Here is a 21,815-nt window from a genome sequence, read left to right as displayed (position 1 = left end):
AGCTAGCAAGTACACGAGACAGGCAGGCAGGCATCGGTTCTTTTGGCTTGTTCTCCATGGGCTCATTATTAGGCAGGGCAGCATCAACGCAGATCAGACACCACCATCCCTGGGCCTCCAGACGACTTTGGCTCTCGTTTTGCCTTTTTGTTTTTCAGTGTAAGCCGACTGTGAAGCAGAAGAACGAACAATGGTACTCGGTAGAACAGGAAGAAAGAAAATCTGAGCAGCAATGCATGTCTCAAACGAGCTTGACCGAGGGGGGTTGTTCTACCACGCCGAATCCAAGCACAGAGTATCTCGTTTGCTATTCCATTTTCTTTTTCCCTTGCCTCTTTTCTTCTACTACTCTCAACACATTCGCGCAATGCATTTATGTAGCGCGCATACTACTACTGTATGTACAGTTCGAGACAACACTCGAGGGGCGTGTATATACGTATATACCATGGCCCGAGGGGGTTTCCTCGCTGCGGGCTTTAGCTTGCGCTGGCCTCCCTTGCATCGGGATGATGCGAGATTCCGTCATGGAAGATTCGAGAGATGACGTGTGTATGTACATATGTACGTACAATACAATGTTGAAACGGCCAGCCATGTGCATTGCTGTTTTCTGTATTGAGCAACTTGTAGTAGTAGTAGTAGTAGTAGTAGTAAACAAGTCGCACGTCACGCCCCCCCTTGTTCTGGGCACCGTCTACGAGGGCACGTAGTATTTGGTGTATTTGGTGCAGTAGCGGTATTCCATTCTCCTTCTTCTCCTTGGTCCCCCCTTGTTGTGCATTTAGCCAGCTCATGTAATTTTCGCGCCGATGGGATGGAAATTGCGTCCCATCTCCACATGGCCAAGACAGATCATGTCGTAGGTATCCGGCATCCGTTTGATCGCTCGGGAGAACCCTGCTCGAGGGGACAGCACTCTCAAACATGATCTGTGACCTAGTTCAGATGAACTCGGCATTCGTGCATGGAGACGGGCGAAATGAGGGCGACCTACCGTCGTTGCGCCGTTGCATTCGGGGGAAGCGAAAGGGGAGGGGGGGAAGTCGCTGTTTTGCATGGATGCTACCGCTTGGCGCGCGTTTGAGGTCTCTTCGACGGTTTGTACTAGAAATTTAAGCATGCAATGGGCGTTGCTACAATAGACGTTGAAATTTTCAATGCTTGATGCTTGATGCTTGCATGGGCCCCCCCCTCCCCCCTTCTCCCCAGGCCACGTCGTGACCACGTCGTGACCATGTCGTGATTTAAGGATGGGCGGTCTTTCTTTCCTTCTTTCTTTGTGAAACACGATTCCCGATGGTCCCTACGAGACGGAGCCGGGAAAATGGTCGAGAATCCATTTTGCTGACCGGGTGGTTTTGCCGTGTGCCATTGGCAGGGAACCTGGCTACCGAGTTTCTTTCACGATGACGCGCAATGGGTGGGTGTGATTTGAAAGCACTTTGACGTCTTTTGTTTCCCTCTTGGCTGAGCAGTACTACTCTTTTCTCCCGGAAACTAGACGGGGGCGAGAAAGGCTATTTCGAAATCCACCGTACCATGGTCTTGCGCGTTTCCAAAGAGGACCTCGTATCCATCCATCCGCCATGTCTCATTCCCACGGCCCTTGGTACGCTTGAGCTCGACACAATGTGCGACTTGACGATGGGCGCAAACCCCGTGGGCGGAGGGTACGCGCTTCGGCTGTCCCCACGCCTGTAGAAATTGTAAATCCCCTTTCTTCGGTTCTACGGCGGTGGGATGGGGTGGCACCAAAGGCGAGGCAGCGTCAGGAATACGGGACTTTGTGCAATGTTGTACCGAGGCACACTCTCTCTGTTTTTATTTGGGTGGTTTGCCGGGGAACCGATGGCCTGGGAGGAAGGGAAGGGAAGGGAAGCTGGAGATGAGACGAGCATGGGCTGTAAGCTTGTGTTTTTGGAGTCGAATCTCTCCGGTGAAGATGGCGGGTGTGCGACGCCTCAACGTGAGTGGTATCGTGGATGCGGTTCTTTCTTGCTGTTACGACTGGTGGTGAAAGAGCTAATGAGATGATATGGCTGACGATATTTGTCCGTCATGTGTTTTGAGCAGGAAACGCCAGCACGCTTGATATCAAGCGTTGGTTCATTGCCGTTGAGGCGCATATATACCGTCTGCGGTGGGATGTATTTGCCCATGGACAAGTACACGCTGATATACCATCGTGTAGTAAGGAGCACGATGGCCAAGTGTCTGGCCTGGCTGGATATTTTCCATTGCCTCCGTTGAACAAAGGGTAAATACATGTGCCAAATGTAATGTCCATTGCTTCCATGCTGTTGAACCACGACCTTCATCTGCCCGCTCGCACCTCCTCACTCAGCGTCCCCCATCGCTGAATGTCCCCGATAATCCAACTATTCAAGTACTTCTGGTCCTTCCAAGCATGCAGGCTAACCTCGACGTCTAGATGCTCCTCGCTCGCCGCCCTCGCCACCGGCACGTTCTTGGACGGGACGCCAATGTGATACACCCCGCCGTCCGACCCATCACTCACCACGTCCCGCGCCGTAAAGACCTGTCCAAAAATTCTCCCAAGACCTGCCAAACTTGTATGATACTTGGAGGCAGGTCGCGGGGAAGATGGGATCGCGTCCAGTATTCACTGACGTGGTGAAGCCGACGCGGAGGTCGTGCCGGCGTGGCGGGGGTACGAAGCCCCGAGGCGTAATGCCAAATGACGGAGCCATGGTCTCAACTGCAGAGCTCTGGTTCTCTTTTCCACGGCGAGAGGAGTCTCTCTTGACGCCGCATGTCGACGTGGGAAGCTAAGAAAGCATGGTGCGCGGTGGCTGTCCAAGTCAGAAGCTTATCGTGTAAAATACTACGCGGCTTGAGCTGACTGGGCTTGTTACTCAAGAAAAGTCAAGCGTGTGCTGACAGAGGGAATTCAAGGGCACAGATTTGCTTGTGTGTGTATGTCTTCCTACGTTTGGCTCGTCTTTGCAAATCCCTCTGCTTGGGCACCGAAGCCCCTGTCGGGCATCATCACACTTGCCACGACGCGAGAATCGCGTCAAGGTGTTCATTTCATTGCTGTGAGCATCGTGACGACGGGACAAGGTTCGAATGGCGGCGCGGTGTGCGAAATATCACGTTCTGGACTCGACTCGTGAGTCAGATGGCCTTTTTTCTTTTTGTACGCCGCGGTTGCCTAATCGGGGGTCGAGGCACCTTCCCTTGTTGGGGTGGAAATAGCCAGCGCTAGAGTATTTCCTGCTTAGCCTTGTTGAATTATTGAATTTTTGCTTCTCTGAAACGCGCTAGCAAGATTTGTGAGAAACCGGCATCATTCTGTTATTTGTTGATGATTGTGAGCTTGTCGCGTGTGGGAGGAGAGGCGTGTGTTGAGTCTGTTGCTTGGGCAGACTAGTTTGGCATTGGGGTCAAGACACGCTCACGAGTACACGAGCACACGAGCACACGAGCACACTCGGCCTTGCGTGTGATGCTTGGTGATGGGTGCATGTACAAACGCTGGCTAATTCGTCTTCTGATATCAAAATTTGCTGCGTATGTATCTACATGGTTCGTGAACCATATAGGTATACACGTCACTTGGTTTCCAATTACAGCGTTGTTGATACGCGTTGAATGATAGACTCATGGTAGAATCCTGCTAGTTATTCAAGGGGAAATTCACCTACATGAGCCTCTGCATATTCAAGCGGGCGTAACCTATACCAAATCACTGTTAGCGAAAGTGACGAATATCCGGCCATTTAGCTCGAGGGAGAGGATAGCGTTGTCTTTGGAAGGCTGTTTACTGATATACGTGTATACATGTAAACTATAAGTTTATCACTGCTGTTTGGTGTTGATAAATATGAAAAGACCTGCAAAACGTGACGTGTCTTGCTTCATGAGCCTCAAATTCTCCGATGAGCCAACAGATATCCAACACGCGGATGGCGGTCTATCCAAAGCATCTCGAAGGAGTAAGCAGCCAGCGAAAGTCGTGACAAGAGCAGTGCTCGATGTTACTCACCATGGTTATCCCGAAAAGCGTGCCTCTGTGAACCAAAACTGGGATAATATCCGCCGTCATATATCAGGACACAGTATCAAGTCTCACGTAAAACAACCAGCTACACCTTGAAATCACGAAGCTGCTTGTAGAAAATGGCCCTCATCTCCGTTCATGCCCAGCAGCTGGTTGAACCTGTCAACTTTCCGTGAGTGTAGGTCTATATAGGAATTATACGCCAACATACTCTCTTCAGAATACATTCATCATCTCCATTCACGCCCGGCAGTCGGTCAAGCTTGCTCACCTTCTGTGAGTGTATATCAATATAAAACCCGCAAGTCGACATGCTTCAGAATACATTCCTCTCCAATCCGTCAAGACAGCGCTGCCTCTTCCGGCACACCGCTAGCCAAACCTCACTTGTCTAGGGATGCCAGCACACAAGCGCCTGCCTGCGCCTAATTCCACGCATCTCCTGTCCTCGAACAAGCTCGTGGACGACGGATTCGAACAGCCCTGGGCGGTCCTGCAGCAGGCGTCTGCACACCGGACGCTTCAAACGTCAACCGGCTGCTCGGGGCATATGGAGGGTTGGCTTTTTGACACGGCACAACTTGTTGCTGGTTCGGGGGCGCGATGTATACGTTTTGCAGCACCATCAGGTGCGCTCGAAACTCAACTTTTCCGGGTGGTTCATGGAGAAACTTCGAAACCTGGAGCGGAGGTGGTCAAACAGCCTTCGATACTGAAATAAAGCCGGAGTATTGGTGATATAATAGTACACGCACCCATTGATAGGTCTGTGCTTGGAAACAGCTGCAAGATACGTGCGTTCCGGGACTGTCTACAGAGACCTGGAGATTCGCGGGACTAGAAAACTCGAATCTGGTCGCAACATGGCGCCGTGTTTGACTGCACTTTACGCCGTAGAGCTGCAATGGCGAACATGAAATGTTTGGGAGCAGTTCTGAAAATTGCGTCAAGGGTAGGTAGTTGGCTCGATCGAGTATTTGCCAAGCTTCGTGTAATGGTATATCGACATCTCGACCTCAATGGCTGGGGTTTTTGTATATTGAGTCCTTGGGATTAACCCCGTGTCTGTCCCGCCCAACGCCTGCAGCTGAATAGAAATAATAATAATAATCCACCTCATCTCCGACACCTAAGCTACTGGCAACTATTAATCGTGACAATGGTATATGGCAACCCTGTGAGTTGTGACCTGTACTCCGCGTCTTTACGACCATTTGCGGCCGGTGATAACTACTACAGTCGCCACCTAGGCACTTGCCTCCGCCTTGTCACTCGACGCATCGTTTGGCTTCTCAGATTCCTTTCCCTCCCCGGAACCTGGCGGAGAGTCTTCTTCTACAGGACCGTCGCCTTTGGACGTGGTGGCTTCCGTGGTTTCGGCCGAGGCTTCATCTAGCATAACGTCCTGTGATTCATCGTCGTCCTCTTTGACCTTCTTGGCCGGCTCGCCCTCCAGTTCCTGCTCTGCCTCGCGTTTTGTACCCGTGCTTTCGGTGCTGGATGTGCTGCTTGCGTCGTCGTCCTTGACTTTGGCTTCTTGCTGGGCGTGCTCGTAGTCGTTGTCGTGCTTACGACCAACGGCTGCTTCGACGTCGATTCCTTGCATCAAGACACCATCTTCCCCCATATAACTAGTCGTCACTCCCTGGGGCCCCGTGTCACCTACGCCAATCTCTTCGGGTCCGCGTGCGTGGGGCACTTCCTCTTCCTCTTCGTCCATGTCTTTGTCGTCTTCGTTTAGTGACTCTTGATTCCGATTCAGTTGGCTGACGGGGACAACGCCGGCACGCTGTTCCTGGCGGAGGAGTTCGCCCTGTGTGACGCCGCGTGCGTGCCCTGTGGACGGGATGCCGTTGACACTGACTGATACGGTTTCGATCCTGCCCATGCCGTTTGGTCCGTCGATTGTCTCTGTGCTCTCGCTGTGGATCTGTGCTCCGGCTGAGACGGGTACATCTCCGTTGCCCTCGGGGCTTCGTCTCGTCAGCCACGGGATGGGAGTCAACAGGGCTCCCCCCAGAGACTCATCCGTGCCCAGCGTCGGGAGCGTGGGGTTGCTCCATGACACGGATGTAGCAGGATCCTTCTCGTCGCCGTTCAGTTCCATGCTCGACATGTCCGGAATGGCGGGCGGCAAAGGGTATACATTGGTACCGGACGTAACTCGAACCACTCGGTCGACAGCGTGTAAATACGATGCGAGAGCCCTGTAATGTGCGCGGGGCTCCGATATCAGCTCTGCCAGTCGCTGGATCGTGTGCGGCGCATAGGACTCGAACGTCTCGAGGTGCTTCTTGATATCCGTCAACATGTCCTCGATCTGCTTTGGTAGTTCGCCTGGGGCAGCAGGGCCGGGCTCGGCTTGTTTATCGTCAATTGAATCTTCTTTATTCGCCTCCCGAGATGTTGTGTGCTCTAATGGTGATGAGGGCAGCGGGGAGAGCAGACGGTTATCTAGCGTCGCAGGGCGAGGCGCTGGCGGCGGAAGGGTTGGTATGGGGAAGTCATTGTGCGCAATCTGCATCAGAATTAGCCAAAGTTTTGCACATGTATACAGTTCGATGATAGTTGAGCAAATGATACCTTGTCCAACCGCGCAATGATGGCGGCGCAGAGGATCGGCCATGTGCTTCTGATCCGGGTCGTTAGCATCCAAACGGGTGGGGATCAACAGAAATGAGCAGGCGTAAGCATAGGACGTACTCCTCAACTGGATCGCCTGCTGCGATCTTGCTCAGAACTTCGCTGCCGCTGTCCACCTCCATTGCGAAGCGGTGCGTGAGGGTATCTCTCAATAGAGCTCAGACAACGGCAGTTTGCGAGTGTCGTGGTTTGGCTGCGGGACTGGTAACTGGCAATGTGGGGCAGTCTCTTTGACCAACGAATTGCAACTACTAGTAACTACATAAATGTTGTAGTAGTACTACTACTAGTACTACGTAGTACCAGATAGAAGCCAGACTCCCTAAAGTAGGAATCCATAAAACCAGCGGGAGAGCGCAAGTGGAGCCACGCGCACCGCCCTACCAGAAGGTTTCGTCGTCTTTTCCCTTGAAAGATGTGGCTCATTCGCAGCCACCGACTTTATACTACCCTCTCCCTTTGGAGTAAAAGGAATTATCAAGCAGAAAGCCATCGGCACAAACGGTATTATACGCTTGGCAGGAGTGGTCGACTGGAGTACCGCCCTTTTACTTTTGGATACACTCGGTCGGCAAACATTGGGAGTACTGGATGCGACGCGTTCCTGCCATGGCCTGGGCCGTCTGCAGAGGCAACTTGGAGTGCCAATCAAGGAGGAGGATTCATTGTCTGGATGCCATTAGGCATGGACACTTTCATGGCGGCGTCGCCTTGGTCCCTGATAACACATGTCTCATCCACAGCTTCAGTTTTTGATAGAAGGCACTCGTCAGAACTTCTCAGATCTCACGACTGAATGAGATTTGGACCTGCAGTTGTTGCGCCAAGTGCCCCCAGCCAGAGTCACGGGAAGCAAATATGCCACAAAAAGCAAAACCGAATGCGTTTGCCGCCACACGAGAGCAGCATGGCGAGATGGATCCGAGCACAATCTCGGAGTCGGTCTTATTACCATGTCGTGACGTCTTAATTGGATCAATGGCCATGCCGAAACAGACACGCATTTTCTTTGTTTTTCACCTTTCGAGATGCGTTTGTCGATCTCCCAGTCTCAAACAAGCAAGGCGCGTCTTAAAATAAAGCAAGATACGCCATGCTCCGTACGGAGTACCATGCAGGCGTGGCTAGAAATATGTACAGTAGTACGTACATACATATGTACAGTAGTACGTACATACATATGTACAGTATGTATGTATTGTATGCTTGCAGGGATGCCGGAACAACCAGCCTTGCAACTACAATTTGACAACTACTACCACAACCTAGGTAGAGGCAGGGATGATGAGAGTCGTTGAATTCCTTCGCTGGGTCTAATGAGAGAAAGGGCAGGCATCTTCGCCCCGTCGCAAACAGGCACCATCACCATTTTACTTATTCCGATGCGAACTTTTCTTCTGGCTGGGACTTGGAAACTATGCACAACGGCCACTGCATAACAGACTGTAATTTCGCGAACCGCGTTTTTCCCCCTCCGTCTCCATTATAGTCGCTGTATTATTATGGCAGTGGCACGGAGTAAGCTGGACAAGGGTGAAGACGCCAAAAGACGCTCGTCTTAATGCATACGGGCACGCTAATTGGCCTGGTTGGTTTTGGATCGTGTTTAGCGTGTTCGTCTTAAGCCATTGATAGACCAAAGCACAGGAAAGAACAGGGAACCGAACAATGCTGAAATAGTCTGTGCTTGTATGCCAATGGCCACACCGTCCCTTCAAAACGAGGGCTGATCGTTGACCATATTCCTGCGGGAAGCAACAGTGCGACTACTAGTTGATTCAACGCAGAGATGCCGTGCTAAATGGGCTTGGTGTCGCCGTGCCCTTGCAACTCGACGGTAACACAAATCCTTCAAACAAGTCATTCGGTTGTGGTGGGTGGTAGATATATACATACTACAAATAACGTCACTCCTTACATACGGAACAGGCGCAGGAGAGGATTCCTCCCTTGGAGTGCCAAGAAATTAGTCTTCCGCATAAAAAGACCCCAACCGTGATTGCGTTTGGCGGTCAGTCTGGAGCTGGCTGGCTATCTCGGCTGACGAGATGTCTGAGCGTCCGTCCCCGGCACCCCATGGCCAAGCTGACAATGGCCACAATGGCGATGTGTACACGGCAATAACAAGGCAGTCTTGAATTTGGGGATACAACAAACCAACCACAATTATAGTCGGCGGTGTTGAGGTACGTTATCAGCTTTGGATCATATCGGCCGAATGGTCCTGGGTCGAGTCGTAGGGCTGGCTGGTAAAATACGGCGCAACAAGGGCAAACTATGACCGACTATTTAGCCGCCACCGCATTGTCTCTTCCCTCTTCCACAAGCACAGATACTAATCACTGCAGTACATGCATGAGCATGTACTGGCCAAGTACGCACCGCCCGGCCACATCGGCGATGGGCATTTCCTTGGTTGATGACAGTAACTTTCCGCATGAAGCATGAAACGCCACGGCCGCGCAACTCGGCCACGCCGTCGGCGGAGGCTAGGTCTATTAATCATTCAAGGCATGAATATCGATGCTGCGAGAGATGAACCAGCTGACGGAAGCCAAGGATGCTAAAATTGCGGAGAAGAAGCTTCCGAAAAACTTGCGTCGACGGACAGGCGGGACAAGCGCGTCCAGTTCCAGTGTCGTGTTATCAGGGTCGAGGATCGAAATGCGCCGCTGCGCTGGTGCCCGGATTTTGTTGCTGTACAAATGTTGCATTCGCTCTCTGCCATGGCATAGCCCGTGGCGCAATCCGAGGATGCAGCGAAGGACCAGAAAGGAGGTCATTTAATTTGACAATAAGTTGCCGTGACAGGTAATTTGGGGTCCTGGCCTCGAGGCCGACCCAGGCTCAGACGCCCAGGTTGTCAGGTATAAGTACACATGTACATCCTCTCCCGCGTACTGCGATGCGTGTACCTGGCCGCCCTTGTCACGGCGTCGAGAGCATCAAAAAGTGGCTTCCCGTGACACAGGTAGGAGGCGACATGGGCCACATGGAGGTAGTAGTAGTACCTGGACTGGTACACTGGCCGGCGCGACGAGCCCACCTGCCCGCCTCGTCATGTTCCTGGCTTGGGACCCGCTTTAGAACATGGAGGGATGGGGCACGACGCAGCCTCCCGTCCTCTCACCAATCTCACAATGCTCATGTTTGCGCTGGGTAATGTCCCGAAAAGCCATGCTCGCCCTGTAGGCCTCCACAGCTACCTGGAAGGCTGGCGGACAAGGCCATTGTGCTCCGTACTCGATAGCCAAGGTCGATGGGGTATGGAGTAGTAGGTGCCATCTAATTTGCCTGGTGATTCAATCACCCTCCCTTGAGGAAGTTGATGAAGCGGGCTCTCGTTCAAAATCAGACGCCTTCCTCGAGATCTGACGTCGCGAAGTTTTTGTTCCTTCTGCCTCTTCTGCTCCTTCTGCTCGGTGTTGTGCGCCCCCAACGCTCCTGCCCCACGAGATAAGCCGACCGCAGGTTGCCAGCTCGAGCTCGCTCCCGTACTTGCGCCCCGAGCTCCAAAGACTTGACTTGCTCAAAAGTGAGGAATCATCGGCCTGCCCGCTGCCGACTCACTTGCCGGTATATACTCCGTACAAAAGTTGACCGACCTTCTGTCATCTGTGGTGCTGTGCTGTGCATTTGACAAGTGCTGCGCAGCTGGGAGAAACAAAGCAGCACCGGCGATCCGACCGCGTTGACAAGGCGACCACGACCGATCTGACCAGACAGCTCAACGGCTCCTCGTCGCGTTGGAGTGGATTGCAGGCCCCGTTGAAGCCGCCCGCGCGCGTTCTGGCTGCGCTCCACCAACCAGACACATGCACCTGCAGTGCAGAGGCCACTGAAATAAAAAAGCCCAGCATCGCATGCCGAGCGCGAGCCTAGGCTTTCAAGTCACGTATCCAGGCAGCAAGAGTAGTAGTGTCCGGTGTCTGAGGAGACCGCCAACACGGGCCAAAGAATTTGCGCGGATCAAACGAATCCTTACGAAGTCCAAGCAGCGCACCTTGGTTGAGGACATTGAGCCTTGCGAGCGCGTCTGCCGTCTCCCGTAACGCCGCCCCGTCAGTCGCCCACTTCTTCCATCGACCACTTGACCACCCGGCCATCGCCTTGCCCACCACCGGTCTGGTCACCCGCCAGTCCACCACTCAGGGGCTCGTAACTTCTGGGCCTCGACGCTCGACGAAACAACAAATCGATAGCCCGCGACTTGACCGCTGAAACCATGAGATAACGGGGCCTGCATTTTTGGCACAACCACAGACCCAGATTTGCTGCGAGTCTGCTCTTGTTTTTTTTTTTCGTGCCTGCCTCAGCAAGCTACGCTGCTGCCCTTCGTTCTGCTGGTACATTCATTTGTCCCGTTGAATCCCCCTTGTTGCCTCCCACGCGTCGACGCAACGCTACGCAACGCTACGCAACACACCTCTGCGCCGCGCAGCTGACGAACCGGCTGAACCTACCACGACACCCAAGTTGGCTGCTGCGCCACTTGGTTGCTCTGCATCAAGGCGCTGTCGTCTGCTATTGCATCTTACAAAATAATTTTTGCGCCTTCGTCGATTGATCGCCGCCAAAACGGATTCTAGATACAACCTTCATCGCCCTTGCATCGGCCTACGGCGCCGCTACCGAGGCCAGTTGCTCCTCCAGCCTGATACGCAGTGAAAGTTGGGAACATGTCGTCGGCAGCCCTACAGTCAGCTCCCCATCAGCCAATCGCTCTGCCTTCGCCCCCGGTGCCTTCTTCTAGTCGTCAATACGGCTCACCACACTCTTCCCCCGGCCGGGAGCCATACGATGCTCATCAAGCTGTAGCCTCGTCGCCCTCCTCGAGACGGCCCCCTTCTCGCAAGACGAGCGGCGGCGGCGGCGGCGGCGGTAGCGGCTCTCCTTCTGTTGATCAAACCGTACCAAGATCAAGCCGGCACAATACTTCTGCGCCGTTACCACAGGAGCATCGTCCCTCCCGGTCCGAACGCCCGGCCAACATGCCTCCAGTCGCTCCTCCTCGGACGTCTTCTTCCACTCAGCAACTTGCGAGTGGCCGAAGAATTCACCATTACAACGACGCGACCAGCAGCTCCCCACGTCACAATCAGGTGGAAGGGCCACGGAGTGGCTCGCGTGGTGACCCAAATGGCTACTCGGATGCCCCGAGGAGCAAGAGAAGCGCCAATTCCCACCAGCCTCAGGACCAGCCTCGCCCTTCCAGTAATGCAGATGAGAGAGCCGCGGAAATGACAATACCCATCCGCAACAACCCGACGTCGAGCTCGAACTTCGTACACGATCCTAATGACAACTTCATCCGGGTAGTTTCCACTACGGAGGACTCGAATGGCCGGGCAGACTACCACTCCTCGTCGCAAGATCATCAGGATGCTGCACAGCCACCTGTTGTACCTATGAATGCTCCAGCCGACGAACGTCGTGGCGGCCGCAGCCGGCATGACCATAGTCGCGGCCATAAAGGAACCACCAAATTCGGAGACTTCATTCTGGGGAACACAATTGGTGAGGGTGAATTCGGCAAGGTGAAGTTGGGCTGGAAGCAAGATAGCAGCGTACAGGTATGAACCAGACGGAATCACTGCTGCCCACTTTCAAAGCCTGAGATGTCAAACTGACTTCCAACCCACTAGGTTGCCATTAAATTAATAAAGAGAGACACTGTTGGTGGTAACCCTTCACGACTGGGCAAAATCCGACGCGAAGTCACAATTCTGCGAGGCGTGCAGCACCCTAATATCGTTCGATTAATAGACATGATAGAGACCGATAGATACATCGGAATCATCCTCGAGTATGCTTCTGGTGGCGAACTTTTTGATTATATTCTGAATCACCGATATCTCAAAGACCACTCAGCGCGCCGCTTATTTTCACAACTAGTTTCTGGAGTTGGCTACTTGCACAAGAAGGGCATCGTTCACAGAGATCTGAAGTTGGAGAACCTGCTGTTGGACCGTAACCGAAACATCATTATTACCGATTTTGGCTTTGCCAACACTTTTGATCCCAACGACGAGCTCACAGAGGATGAAGAGTCTAAGTTGGGAGACCGGGATAAAGTGAAGAGACTGGGTCTGGATAAAATCAAACCCAATGGTATGAGAAAAGGCGACCTCATGCAGACAAGCTGCGGAAGTCCATGCTACGCTGCGCCCGAGCTCGTAGTCAGCGACTCCCTCTATACCGGCCGAAAAGTTGACGTCTGGAGTTGCGGTGTCATTTTGGTATGTATCCCGCAACCGTTTGCTTGTCGACCCTTTCACGTTCCGTGTCAATAGTATTAATTCTTCCCACAGTACGCCATGTTAGCAGGCTATTTGCCATTCGATGACGACCCTGCGAATCCTGAAGGCGACAACATTAACCTGCTCTACAAATATATAACTAATACCCCTCTCACATTCCCCGAATATGTCACACCGCACGCACGAGATCTACTGCGTCGAATTCTAGTTCCAAACCCCCGAAGGCGAGCCGATTTATTCGAGGTCGCTCGCCATAGCTGGCTGAGCGAATATGCGCATGTTGTCGAGTTCATTACCAGCTCCACCACGCTGCCCTCGGACGTCCAGAATGCGACCACGGCAGCCCAGGAGTTTGCCGATGCTCCTATAGTGACGAGGAGCGCCTCTGTACGTGAGGCGTCGAAACACAAGTCTCCCTCGCAGGCTGGTGTTGGCGGTCTTGCCAAGGCACATGCAAAAATTGACCAGGAGGCTGAGCTGGCCTATCGCACACCCAAAGATGCTAAACGCCGAACTGTTCAGGTCGAATATGTGGCACCGACGACGCAAACACAACGTGGAGGTGACCCCGTTGTCTCCCGGCCGCCAGTGTCGCTTCACCGGGACTACGACGACGTCCGCCCAACTTCTTCACGAGACAAACCCCTGCCTCAGGATGCTCCAGATGTACATGGCAGATCATCTCAATCTAAGCGACCGCCAAGTGCTCATACCATGACTTCAGCACGTCCGCGTGAGGTTCGTGCCGCGACGGACAACGCCTACATGTCTGGAGCTTCGACTGCAGCCAGACCTCAGACTGGAGGCTCTATGCAATCAGCTGCCTCAATGAGCCTGCAAGCACGAGGCAGCTATGGACAGCCTGCTCCACCAGCTGTAGCAGACACTAATGTTCAAGGCCGTATACAGCAACCTTCGAATCCCGACGACGACGATGCCATGGGCCGAACAAGCATGAGTGTGCCGCCCAAGTTTGCTAGAATGTCTGGTTTCCACGAGGTGCGAAGTAGTGAGGGGAGAGGCCATAAGAGATCAAGCACGATAGGAGATATTGGTTCAAAGCTCCTCGGTCGTAGTGGATCCGTATTTGGCGGCCGAAATAAGAAGAAATCAGAACAGCAGCAACCTGAAAAGTCGAAGAAGTATCCGCCTGTGAGCATGACCAATGCCATAGCACAAGGAGAAGAGCAAACGGGCAGGCCGTCGGTAGATTCCAAGACGTCTCGTCGGTCATTCTCCTTGGGCATCGGCAAGAAGAGGAGCGGCAGCATCGCAGGGTCCCAAGGCTCTGGTGATAAGAAGGAAAGGCGGCGGTTCTCTCTGCTGCCGGCCTCTTTTTCATTGAAATCGATTGGCCTAGGCAAGGAGTATTCAGAGCCTGCCCCATCCGAGGTTGGATCTTATACGGACTTGCCTATTCAATCAGGCCGACTAGATCCTCCGAGAAGCGTTACCGCCCCAGGGGATGCAAGAGGAAGCACGCCCTTTTTTGACAATGTGCAAGAAACAGCTAGCTCGAGTCCCGTCTATCACCAGCGTTATGCCTCGGCGCAACTGGACAACCGTCGACCCAACGCAATTCCTCCATATATGCAATCCGGATCTCCCTTTAACAGCGGGTCCGAAACGTCAGTAGAGATCCGTCGTCCGCCTACGGAGCCGCAGACGAGATCCCACAGCCACGGCTTCTCTGACGTCGAGGGCTACGACAATAAGCGAGCCACCAGCAGCCGGGGACAGCGAGGGGTTTTGCAAAAGAATCACAAACGATTTACAGATGCCTATGACCAGGATGAATATAGGGGACATGAGGGAAGCAGTGGGGCCGCGAAGCGAGTCATGGATTTCTTTAGAAGACGAGGCAAGGCTCGAGGTGGCGATGAGAGGTGATGAAGAGTTTGGCAGATTTGAAAGGTGTCGTTGCAGGAGAACGTCAGCAATTGATGGAAACGACGAGCAAGGGCATTTCAGGCCATGTTCAGCGTCGGTTTATCCTTTCAAGACGGTCCCTTGACCAGTGAGCACTTGGCGGGTGTGCAGCACAAGTGCGCCACAGACAGTCGCCTCTTGGCTGCTTTTGCTGTGCTCAAACAGATTCTGCATGCAAAGATTGATTTGGAGAACAATATTTCTGGAGAAGTGCTCGCGGCTCCTCGTGGCGCAGGGTGAAGACATAGCGTTGTGAGGGTCTTTTTTTATTTTTCAACTCATAATGCCTCGAGGCTAGTTTGGTTTTGTGTTTTTCTCTGTTGCTTGGCTGTTGGTTTCTTTACACGTACTTTGTTTCCTGTCTTTCCTTGATTCTGTATTCCTCGCAGAATGATACCGCAATATTATGCCCGTTTCATATCTAGAGGGTCCAAGTAATGAAAGACCAGATGTGGATGTACATGAGGGGTGTAGACGGAATGCGACCCGAGCCTGCAGCACGGTAGGCGGCGAAGAAATCAACGGACATATATGGGAGAAGGACCGATTATATCGATGGGGGGGACGCCTTGTGCGTGCTATACTTGTTTTGAAGTGTTGTACTTTTGTTTCCTTTGGGCATTGCTGGAGCGAGCAGTAACATTGGTGCTTTTATCGAAAGGGATTCGATGATGCGAGGAGGGCTGGAGCGGACGGTTTTTACCCATAGTACAGAAAATTACGGCGAGATGAAATTGGTCAGATACGTTGAAAAGGCTGAACTGGTTTGTCCCCAAGAGCTGTGTAACCAATGCTACGACTCTTGACGTATTGATCAAGGATATCGCGCCACTACAATAAATGCATGCCGGACTCTTGGTCTCTGACTACTTGGTTTTTCCCGCATTCATTCTCTCTCGAATGATGGTCTATCCGCATGTAGGATCTGATGACTTGCATTTCCCTCGGCCAGCCCGGATAATCGGCAACGTCAAGTGGTTATTTGTCTTAAAGTGGGAGAGTGGCATGCATGGTCAGTGTGCACATTCGGTTGAGTTAGTATGCTTGATACCGAGTCCGGATTCTCAGGGATTGAATAAATACGCTTTACAATTCACACAGGGCGATAAAAGATAGTCTGAATCGTATGCTTTGAAGTATCAAGTGATTGCCTGTCTGGTGTTCATGAATGGCTGTGGCGAAGACGGCGGCTCGAGGTACGTCAAAAATGCACCACGGGCGAGAATACTCGTGCCGAAGATATGAGTTAACTTGTACTTGACCAGTTAGATAGGCAACTTGGTATTTAACAGGATTTTGGATTTTGCACAGCCGATGCATTCTTGGTCTATCAATGATACGTCATGGTAAAGACTGGTGTCGTGCTCACCGACGATCAATTGCTCTTTCTTGGACAATTAGCATCCCCGGCCCGATGAATGCAAGATGGACTGTGGACGCAATGACGTGCTGCGTTTTCAATCACGCTGTACTCGACGCTCCATACGGAGTGTTAGTAGTGATGATTGATGGTTACTGGGTTTCACCTGTCCGCCGACCCTCACCTCGTTACTTTTCGACGGCCGAGACATGATGCCCCGTCGAGCTTGAAATGGCCGAGAGGCGGGGGAGACCAGGTCTAGACCCTTGACCGGGAAATAGCAGGTATCGAGGCTCAAGTGTGGTCTGCGGTTTGCTCAGCCACGAGGCCGCCAACGTCCCGCCCACCCGCGAGCAGCCAGACCATCGACGACCATGTTGGCTGGCGGAAGCTTGTTTGCTGCCCGCATACCCGGGAATAAGCTTGATTTTGACCGTGGACCTACGCCACACGCTAACATGGGTGAATGTTGTATGGAGCCCTTGTACTGACGGCGCAATTACGTCGGCGACTGCAAAGGAGTTTTGATTGCTGAGGCTGTGTGCTGCATTGCACGTTGTTTGCTGCAGATAGATGATGTTTGACAAAAAGAAAAAAACGAAGGACCCGTCATTGCCTGTTTTCTCCGCTGCTACAGAGTAGAGTCTTCGGGGATCGAGACCATGGTAATGCCTGTAAACCACGAGGAGGCATGTCTCCTAAAGCTGTAGCTAGGCTAGAGCAGTGCCACGCCCAAGCAGGGCACAGGAGATGGCGGTTTTCGCTTCAATGCTGTATCGCAACGCGTGTCTGACTTTGCTCTCGGCCACGCTGTGACTTGACGATGTGTTAGACTGGGCGGACGAGACGTGGGTTGGAATTCACGGCGCACGGGCGTCAGATCACGGCACAGAGCTGCCGAGATGGTTCAGAACGGAGCAATGTCGTGATGGTTTTTTGTATGCTCGGCACGAGTAGAGATGTGAAGTGTTTTGAGATGGCGTTGTCTCAACTTGAGTCGATGCAGGCACGAGATGCAGCCAAGGGAAAACGAATACATATCCTTTGGCCGAGACCCGAGCAAGGAGCAAGGTGGCAGGAGTCACGGGACATATCAGCCAACGCAGGCAACGCGTACGGAACACTGACTGAGTCCTGCTCCATACTGCGTGTGAAGTGGGCAGCGAGGAAAGACATTCTGGAGCGAATGAGACATAATATGCAATCTTGTCTCTTGTCTCTGTGGACGGTGATTGAAGACAAGTTATTTCGCCGTGTGCGTGGCAGTGCATCTGGAAGCAGAAGGAAGGGATGGAGATGAATCAAGAGTACGGAGTATGGAGTAGAGGTCCCAAAGCTGAAAGGAACAACAGGGGACTCGGTAGTGATCAGCTCAAAGACGATGCGCATTAATCAGAGTCTAATTACTGGATGACGGCGAAGATTTTGTCACGGCAGTTGATGCCTTGGAGGTGGTCGCGGGCGTCAAAGCATCAGGGCACCCGGGCCAGCATTGAACAGCGAACCGTCGAGAGGCAACTACGACGCGAGCGCTGGCGTCACAGCGCAGTTGCCAGACGCGAAGTCACTCCGATTGACCAGATCACATGGCGCATTGCGTTGTGTGCTAGCGGGCCCCGCTAGCCCAGCAACATTTCAGATCGTTGGCAGAGTGGCACGGGGCAGTCATAGCGGGGCAGACGCAGCCTTACAAGGGACGGGAGCCGCGGCAGTGCTGCCAGTGCCACTCCAACGCGCGGACATGGCACCTGGGAGCACCAGACTTACAGTAGTATCAATTGTCAAGTCCGACACACAGTGACTCGACTCTCGCACCTCGGTGCCATCGTAATGATGCCCTGCCTCCGTTGTGTGTAACACCCGCTGCCGAACCTGTGCATGAGCAAGGAACGCATGTGTCGTCTCGTCATGGATGGTCAGTCAGGCAAGTTAACGCGCGTGCGTGCAACGCAGAAACACAAACCGAAACGGGCAACGGCAAGGGTCGTTTACTCGTCAGGCTCCATTCGGACTAACCAGCTCTGACCTCACCTCACCTCGCTCACTCACATCCCGGGGCTCCCAGAGATTAACTAGCAACTACTCCGTATGTACATCATCATCACCGGTCCACAAAATCAATCTTGATTTGTTGCGTCTGCGCGTCCGCGTTCCACTTGCCAGGTTCACTACTGGGTTAAACCCATCCGCCGCCACGCCTTTCTTGCTGACCTTTCTTCGCTAGCCCATGCTTTCCTGCCGGCAATTGTAGTAATCGCCTCCTGAGGGCGCAACTGGCACCTACAGTACAGTACCTACCTGGTAGGTAACTAGTAGTCAGAGTCGTTCTGGCAAACAAGCTTTGACTCCTTCCCAGATGATGGCCAGATCCTAGGGTCTTATCTGTGGCGCACCTTCCCTGCTTCGGACGACTCCCTCCAGTCCCCCGACTCGGGATATCTCATCGCCCATAAAAGGCACTCCTCTCGCTCCCTCCCCCACCGCCCTTTGCGTTGCTGGACCCGTTCTCTTCACAGCTTCTTGGCTTCTTGCCTCTCCATCTGGATTCTATTACTTCGATTCGCCTCGTCTCTCTTTTCTTGCAACACTGAGCGTATCTCTGCCACTTCTCCACGCCACTGCCTTTTGCCCTCTGAAAGCGCTACTCGTGCTTCCAACACCTGTTCGATGACACAATCCTCTTCTGATCCTCCTGATATAGACAGAAAACGTCCTGGTGCATCAGCAAAAGCCTATGGAGGGCTTGACGCTTTGTCCAATCAACAGCATACGGCCACCAACGCCACTTCAATCCTCCTAACTGAGTCGTCCTCCAGCGCCAATGTCGGTGACGCGACTTCTGCTGCTTTCGGGCACAACAAGAACAATGGCAACTCCTCACGCAGTCTTGGTGGCTCCGTCGTCTTCCATGAAAAGGCCCGGCCTACTGAGTCTGATGCCAACTACCTCGGAGCTCTCCCTGAGAACACTGCGCCTGCCACATCTACGCAAGGTGATAGGCAAGGGTCCATCGTAGAGATCAAAGAAGGAGGTATTGACAAGGACACTACACACAAATCAGACGCCATCAATGATAATACGGGAGATGATGGTGCCTCACGGAAGAAGAAACGAACCTTTCTCGAAGAGCTCCGTAGATCCTTCTGGCTCGTTGCTACGTACAGCTGGCTCAACGTCCTGTTGGTCTTTGTGCCCGTTGGAATCGTGGTTGCCAACATCCATGGCGTGCACGGCGGCATAGTCTTTGCTATGAACTGCATTGCCGTCATACCTCTCGCAGGATTGCTTAGCCATGCAACCGAATCTGTTGCCAGTAAAATGGGTGACTCCCTCGGCGCCTTGCTCAATGTGACTTTTGGCAATGCTGTCGAGCTCATCATTTTCATTATTGCATTGGTTAAGAACCAGATTCGCATTGTGCAGGCATCGCTTCTTGGCTCCATCTTGGCGAATCTGCTGCTCATCCTTGGCATGGGGTTCTTCCTTGGCGGCCTTCGCTTTCGGGAACAGGTTCGTTGTGCTAAATCGAATCCGTTCGTGCCACCGCGCGGTTTATAAGCTAACCGGTCTATTATAGATCTACAATAGCACCGTCACACAGATGAGCGCTTGTCTACTGAGTCTCAGCGTTATTAGCCTGGTGCTCCCTGTAAGTATCTGCTTGCGTACATTCTATACAATCCTCGCGCAACAATTACTTACTGGCCCTATAGACGGCGTTTCACGCATCTTTCAGCGACGATAAGCTTGCAGATGCCCAATCTCTCAAAATAAGTCGCGGGACCAGTGTAGTACGTGGGCCCTATGCTCCCAGCAAGAGCCAATTTGATGAACGCTAACATGAACTCACCACTAAGATCTTGCTTCTTGTTTATATCATCTATCTGTTGTTTCAGCTAAAGTCTCATGCCTACATGTATGAATCCACTCCTCAACATATTGTGGATGCCGAGTCGACACCTGGTCCTGCTGCAGCCTGGTTGGATACCTCAAGCAGCTCAGATGACGATAGTTCCTCCAGTTCGGACTCGGATTCGTCCGGACATTCCCGGGACACCATTGGCCGGAAAATGAAGAAGGTCTTACGGAATGGAATACGTCGCAAGTCGTCGCTTGCCTCGATGGACACGGCTGATGCCAGAGCTATGCGAAACGGCTCCGTTGGGACGGGAAACCCAAGCTCCAACGAAGAGTCCATTTCTGAAGCATCGTCGTCTCGCAAGCCATATTTCCCCCGAATGCTCTCGACTGATGACGGTGATTCTACAGATGATGAAAAGACTGGCCGGCATCGAAAGCACCGAATGCGTCGACACTCACGTCGCAAGCATAAGAAGAGAGACCGCAAGAAGCAGGATCATGATTCCAAGGAACAAGCTTCCAGTGTACAGCCTGAGAATGGTGTGCTAGCTGGTGGTGAGTCTGAACCACGCCGGGTAGATTTTGCCATTCCCGCCCAACTGGATGCTTCGTCTGGTGCGGCGGCGGAAAGTGGTAATGAGTCCGCCAACACCAAGCGGCCGTTTCAAGGTTTCCGTTCACTCTCTGTCAAGAACCTCGCCCCAAGCGTCTTTGTACAGAACCCAAACACGCTGGTTGCCGCCCCTCCCACACCAGCTGGACCTGTCCCTCGCGTTCGATACGGTATTCGCCGCACCAACTCGTTGCCTGACCGCCTTGGCCAACATCAGCAAATTCGCGCGCCTGGTGCTATGTGGCCGGCCCAGATTCCCCTTATGTCTCTAAATACAGCCGCTGCAGCCACCAAGAAACTCAACAACGATGATGATGATGAGGAGTACTTGACTCGCTGGGCCTCTGTCATACTTCTTCTTGTCAGCACTGGGTTGGTTGCGGTCTGTGCCGAGTTTCTCGTTGACTCTATCAAGGAGGTCACCGAAACCTCGAGTCTTGGAGAAGTCTTTATTGGCCTAATTATCCTCCCTATAGTAGGTAACGCGGCAGAACACGTTACGGCTGTCACGGTGGCGATGAAGAACAAAATGGACCTCGCCATTGGCGTTGCGGTTGGCAGTTCGATTCAGATTGCTCTGTTTGTAACACCCCTGGTGGTCATTTTGGGATGGATCATGGACAAGGAAATGACGTTGTACTTCACCTTGTTTGAAACTGTGTGTCTGTTTGTTTCGGCCTTCATCGTCAATTTTCTGGTTCTGGACGGCCGCAGCAATTACTTGGAAGGCGCACTTTTGTGTGCTGTCTACATCATCATTGCTGTGGTTGCATTCTTCTATCCAGATCCAAAGGACGCAAGTTCATGGGGCAGCTAAGATATTTGGACTGAGACGAACCACCTAGTTTCTTGACCAAAGAGCTTCATGGTGTCACCAGTCAATTGAGGGAAGGGCGAAGACTGGCATGGATGTTGGAGGGGTAGCTGTACGGGAAACCTATTCAGACAAAGTGGATAGATGTTAAATAGATTGAACATAAACGGTCATTTGAAGTACACATAGTCCCTTTTCGAAACTATTCCGACGAAGAGTGTTGTTGATCTGATCATTTAGACTGGTAAATATGGAAGCTCGCAGTTGCGTTAGCTCAAGACCATTATATGTCACGATTTGTTAACTCA

General features: G+C 52.6%; 4 protein-coding genes across 4 annotated transcripts; 2 read left to right on the top strand and 2 right to left on the bottom strand.

Annotated features, from left to right (window-relative positions):
- Positions 1 to 2,317: 2,317 nt before the first annotated feature.
- Positions 2,318 to 2,714, bottom strand: G6M90_00g091340 (uncharacterized protein; the record flags this gene model as incomplete). The annotated part of the gene is made up of 2 exons (XM_066131397.1): positions 2,318 to 2,542; positions 2,631 to 2,714. The coding sequence occupies 2 exons, from the start codon at positions 2,712 to 2,714 to the stop codon at positions 2,318 to 2,320; spliced, it is 309 nt and encodes a 102-aa protein (XP_065987341.1).
- Positions 2,715 to 5,273: 2,559 nt separating this feature from the next.
- Positions 5,274 to 6,792, bottom strand: G6M90_00g091330 (uncharacterized protein; the record flags this gene model as incomplete). Its single annotated transcript, XM_014686297.1, has 3 exons — positions 5,274 to 6,545; positions 6,611 to 6,659; positions 6,731 to 6,792. 3 exons carry the CDS (start codon positions 6,790 to 6,792, stop codon positions 5,274 to 5,276), a joined length of 1,383 nt encoding a protein of 460 aa, XP_014541783.1.
- A 4,557-nt stretch (positions 6,793 to 11,349) lies between these two features.
- Positions 11,350 to 14,820, top strand: FRK1 (Fatty acyl-CoA synthetase and RNA processing-associated kinase 1; the record flags this gene model as incomplete). The annotated part of the gene is made up of 3 exons (XM_014686296.1): positions 11,350 to 12,243; positions 12,316 to 12,909; positions 12,982 to 14,820. The coding sequence occupies 3 exons, from the start codon at positions 11,350 to 11,352 to the stop codon at positions 14,818 to 14,820; spliced, it is 3,327 nt and encodes a 1,108-aa protein (XP_014541782.1).
- A 4,066-nt stretch (positions 14,821 to 18,886) lies between these two features.
- Positions 18,887 to 21,510, top strand: VCX1_4 (Vacuolar calcium ion transporter; the record flags this gene model as incomplete). Its single annotated transcript, XM_014686295.1, has 4 exons — positions 18,887 to 19,729; positions 19,797 to 19,868; positions 19,933 to 20,010; positions 20,077 to 21,510. 4 exons carry the CDS (start codon positions 18,887 to 18,889, stop codon positions 21,508 to 21,510), a joined length of 2,427 nt encoding a protein of 808 aa, XP_014541781.1.
- Between the last annotated feature and the right edge of the window lie 305 nt (positions 21,511 to 21,815).

The sequence above is a fragment of the Metarhizium brunneum genome, chromosome 5 (assembly GCF_013426205.1).
Source record: "Metarhizium brunneum chromosome 5, complete sequence".
Lineage (NCBI taxonomy): Eukaryota > Fungi > Ascomycota > Sordariomycetes > Hypocreales > Clavicipitaceae > Metarhizium > Metarhizium brunneum.
Note: the sequence above shows the minus strand (reverse complement) of the source record. Positions and strands in the feature narration are given on the sequence as shown.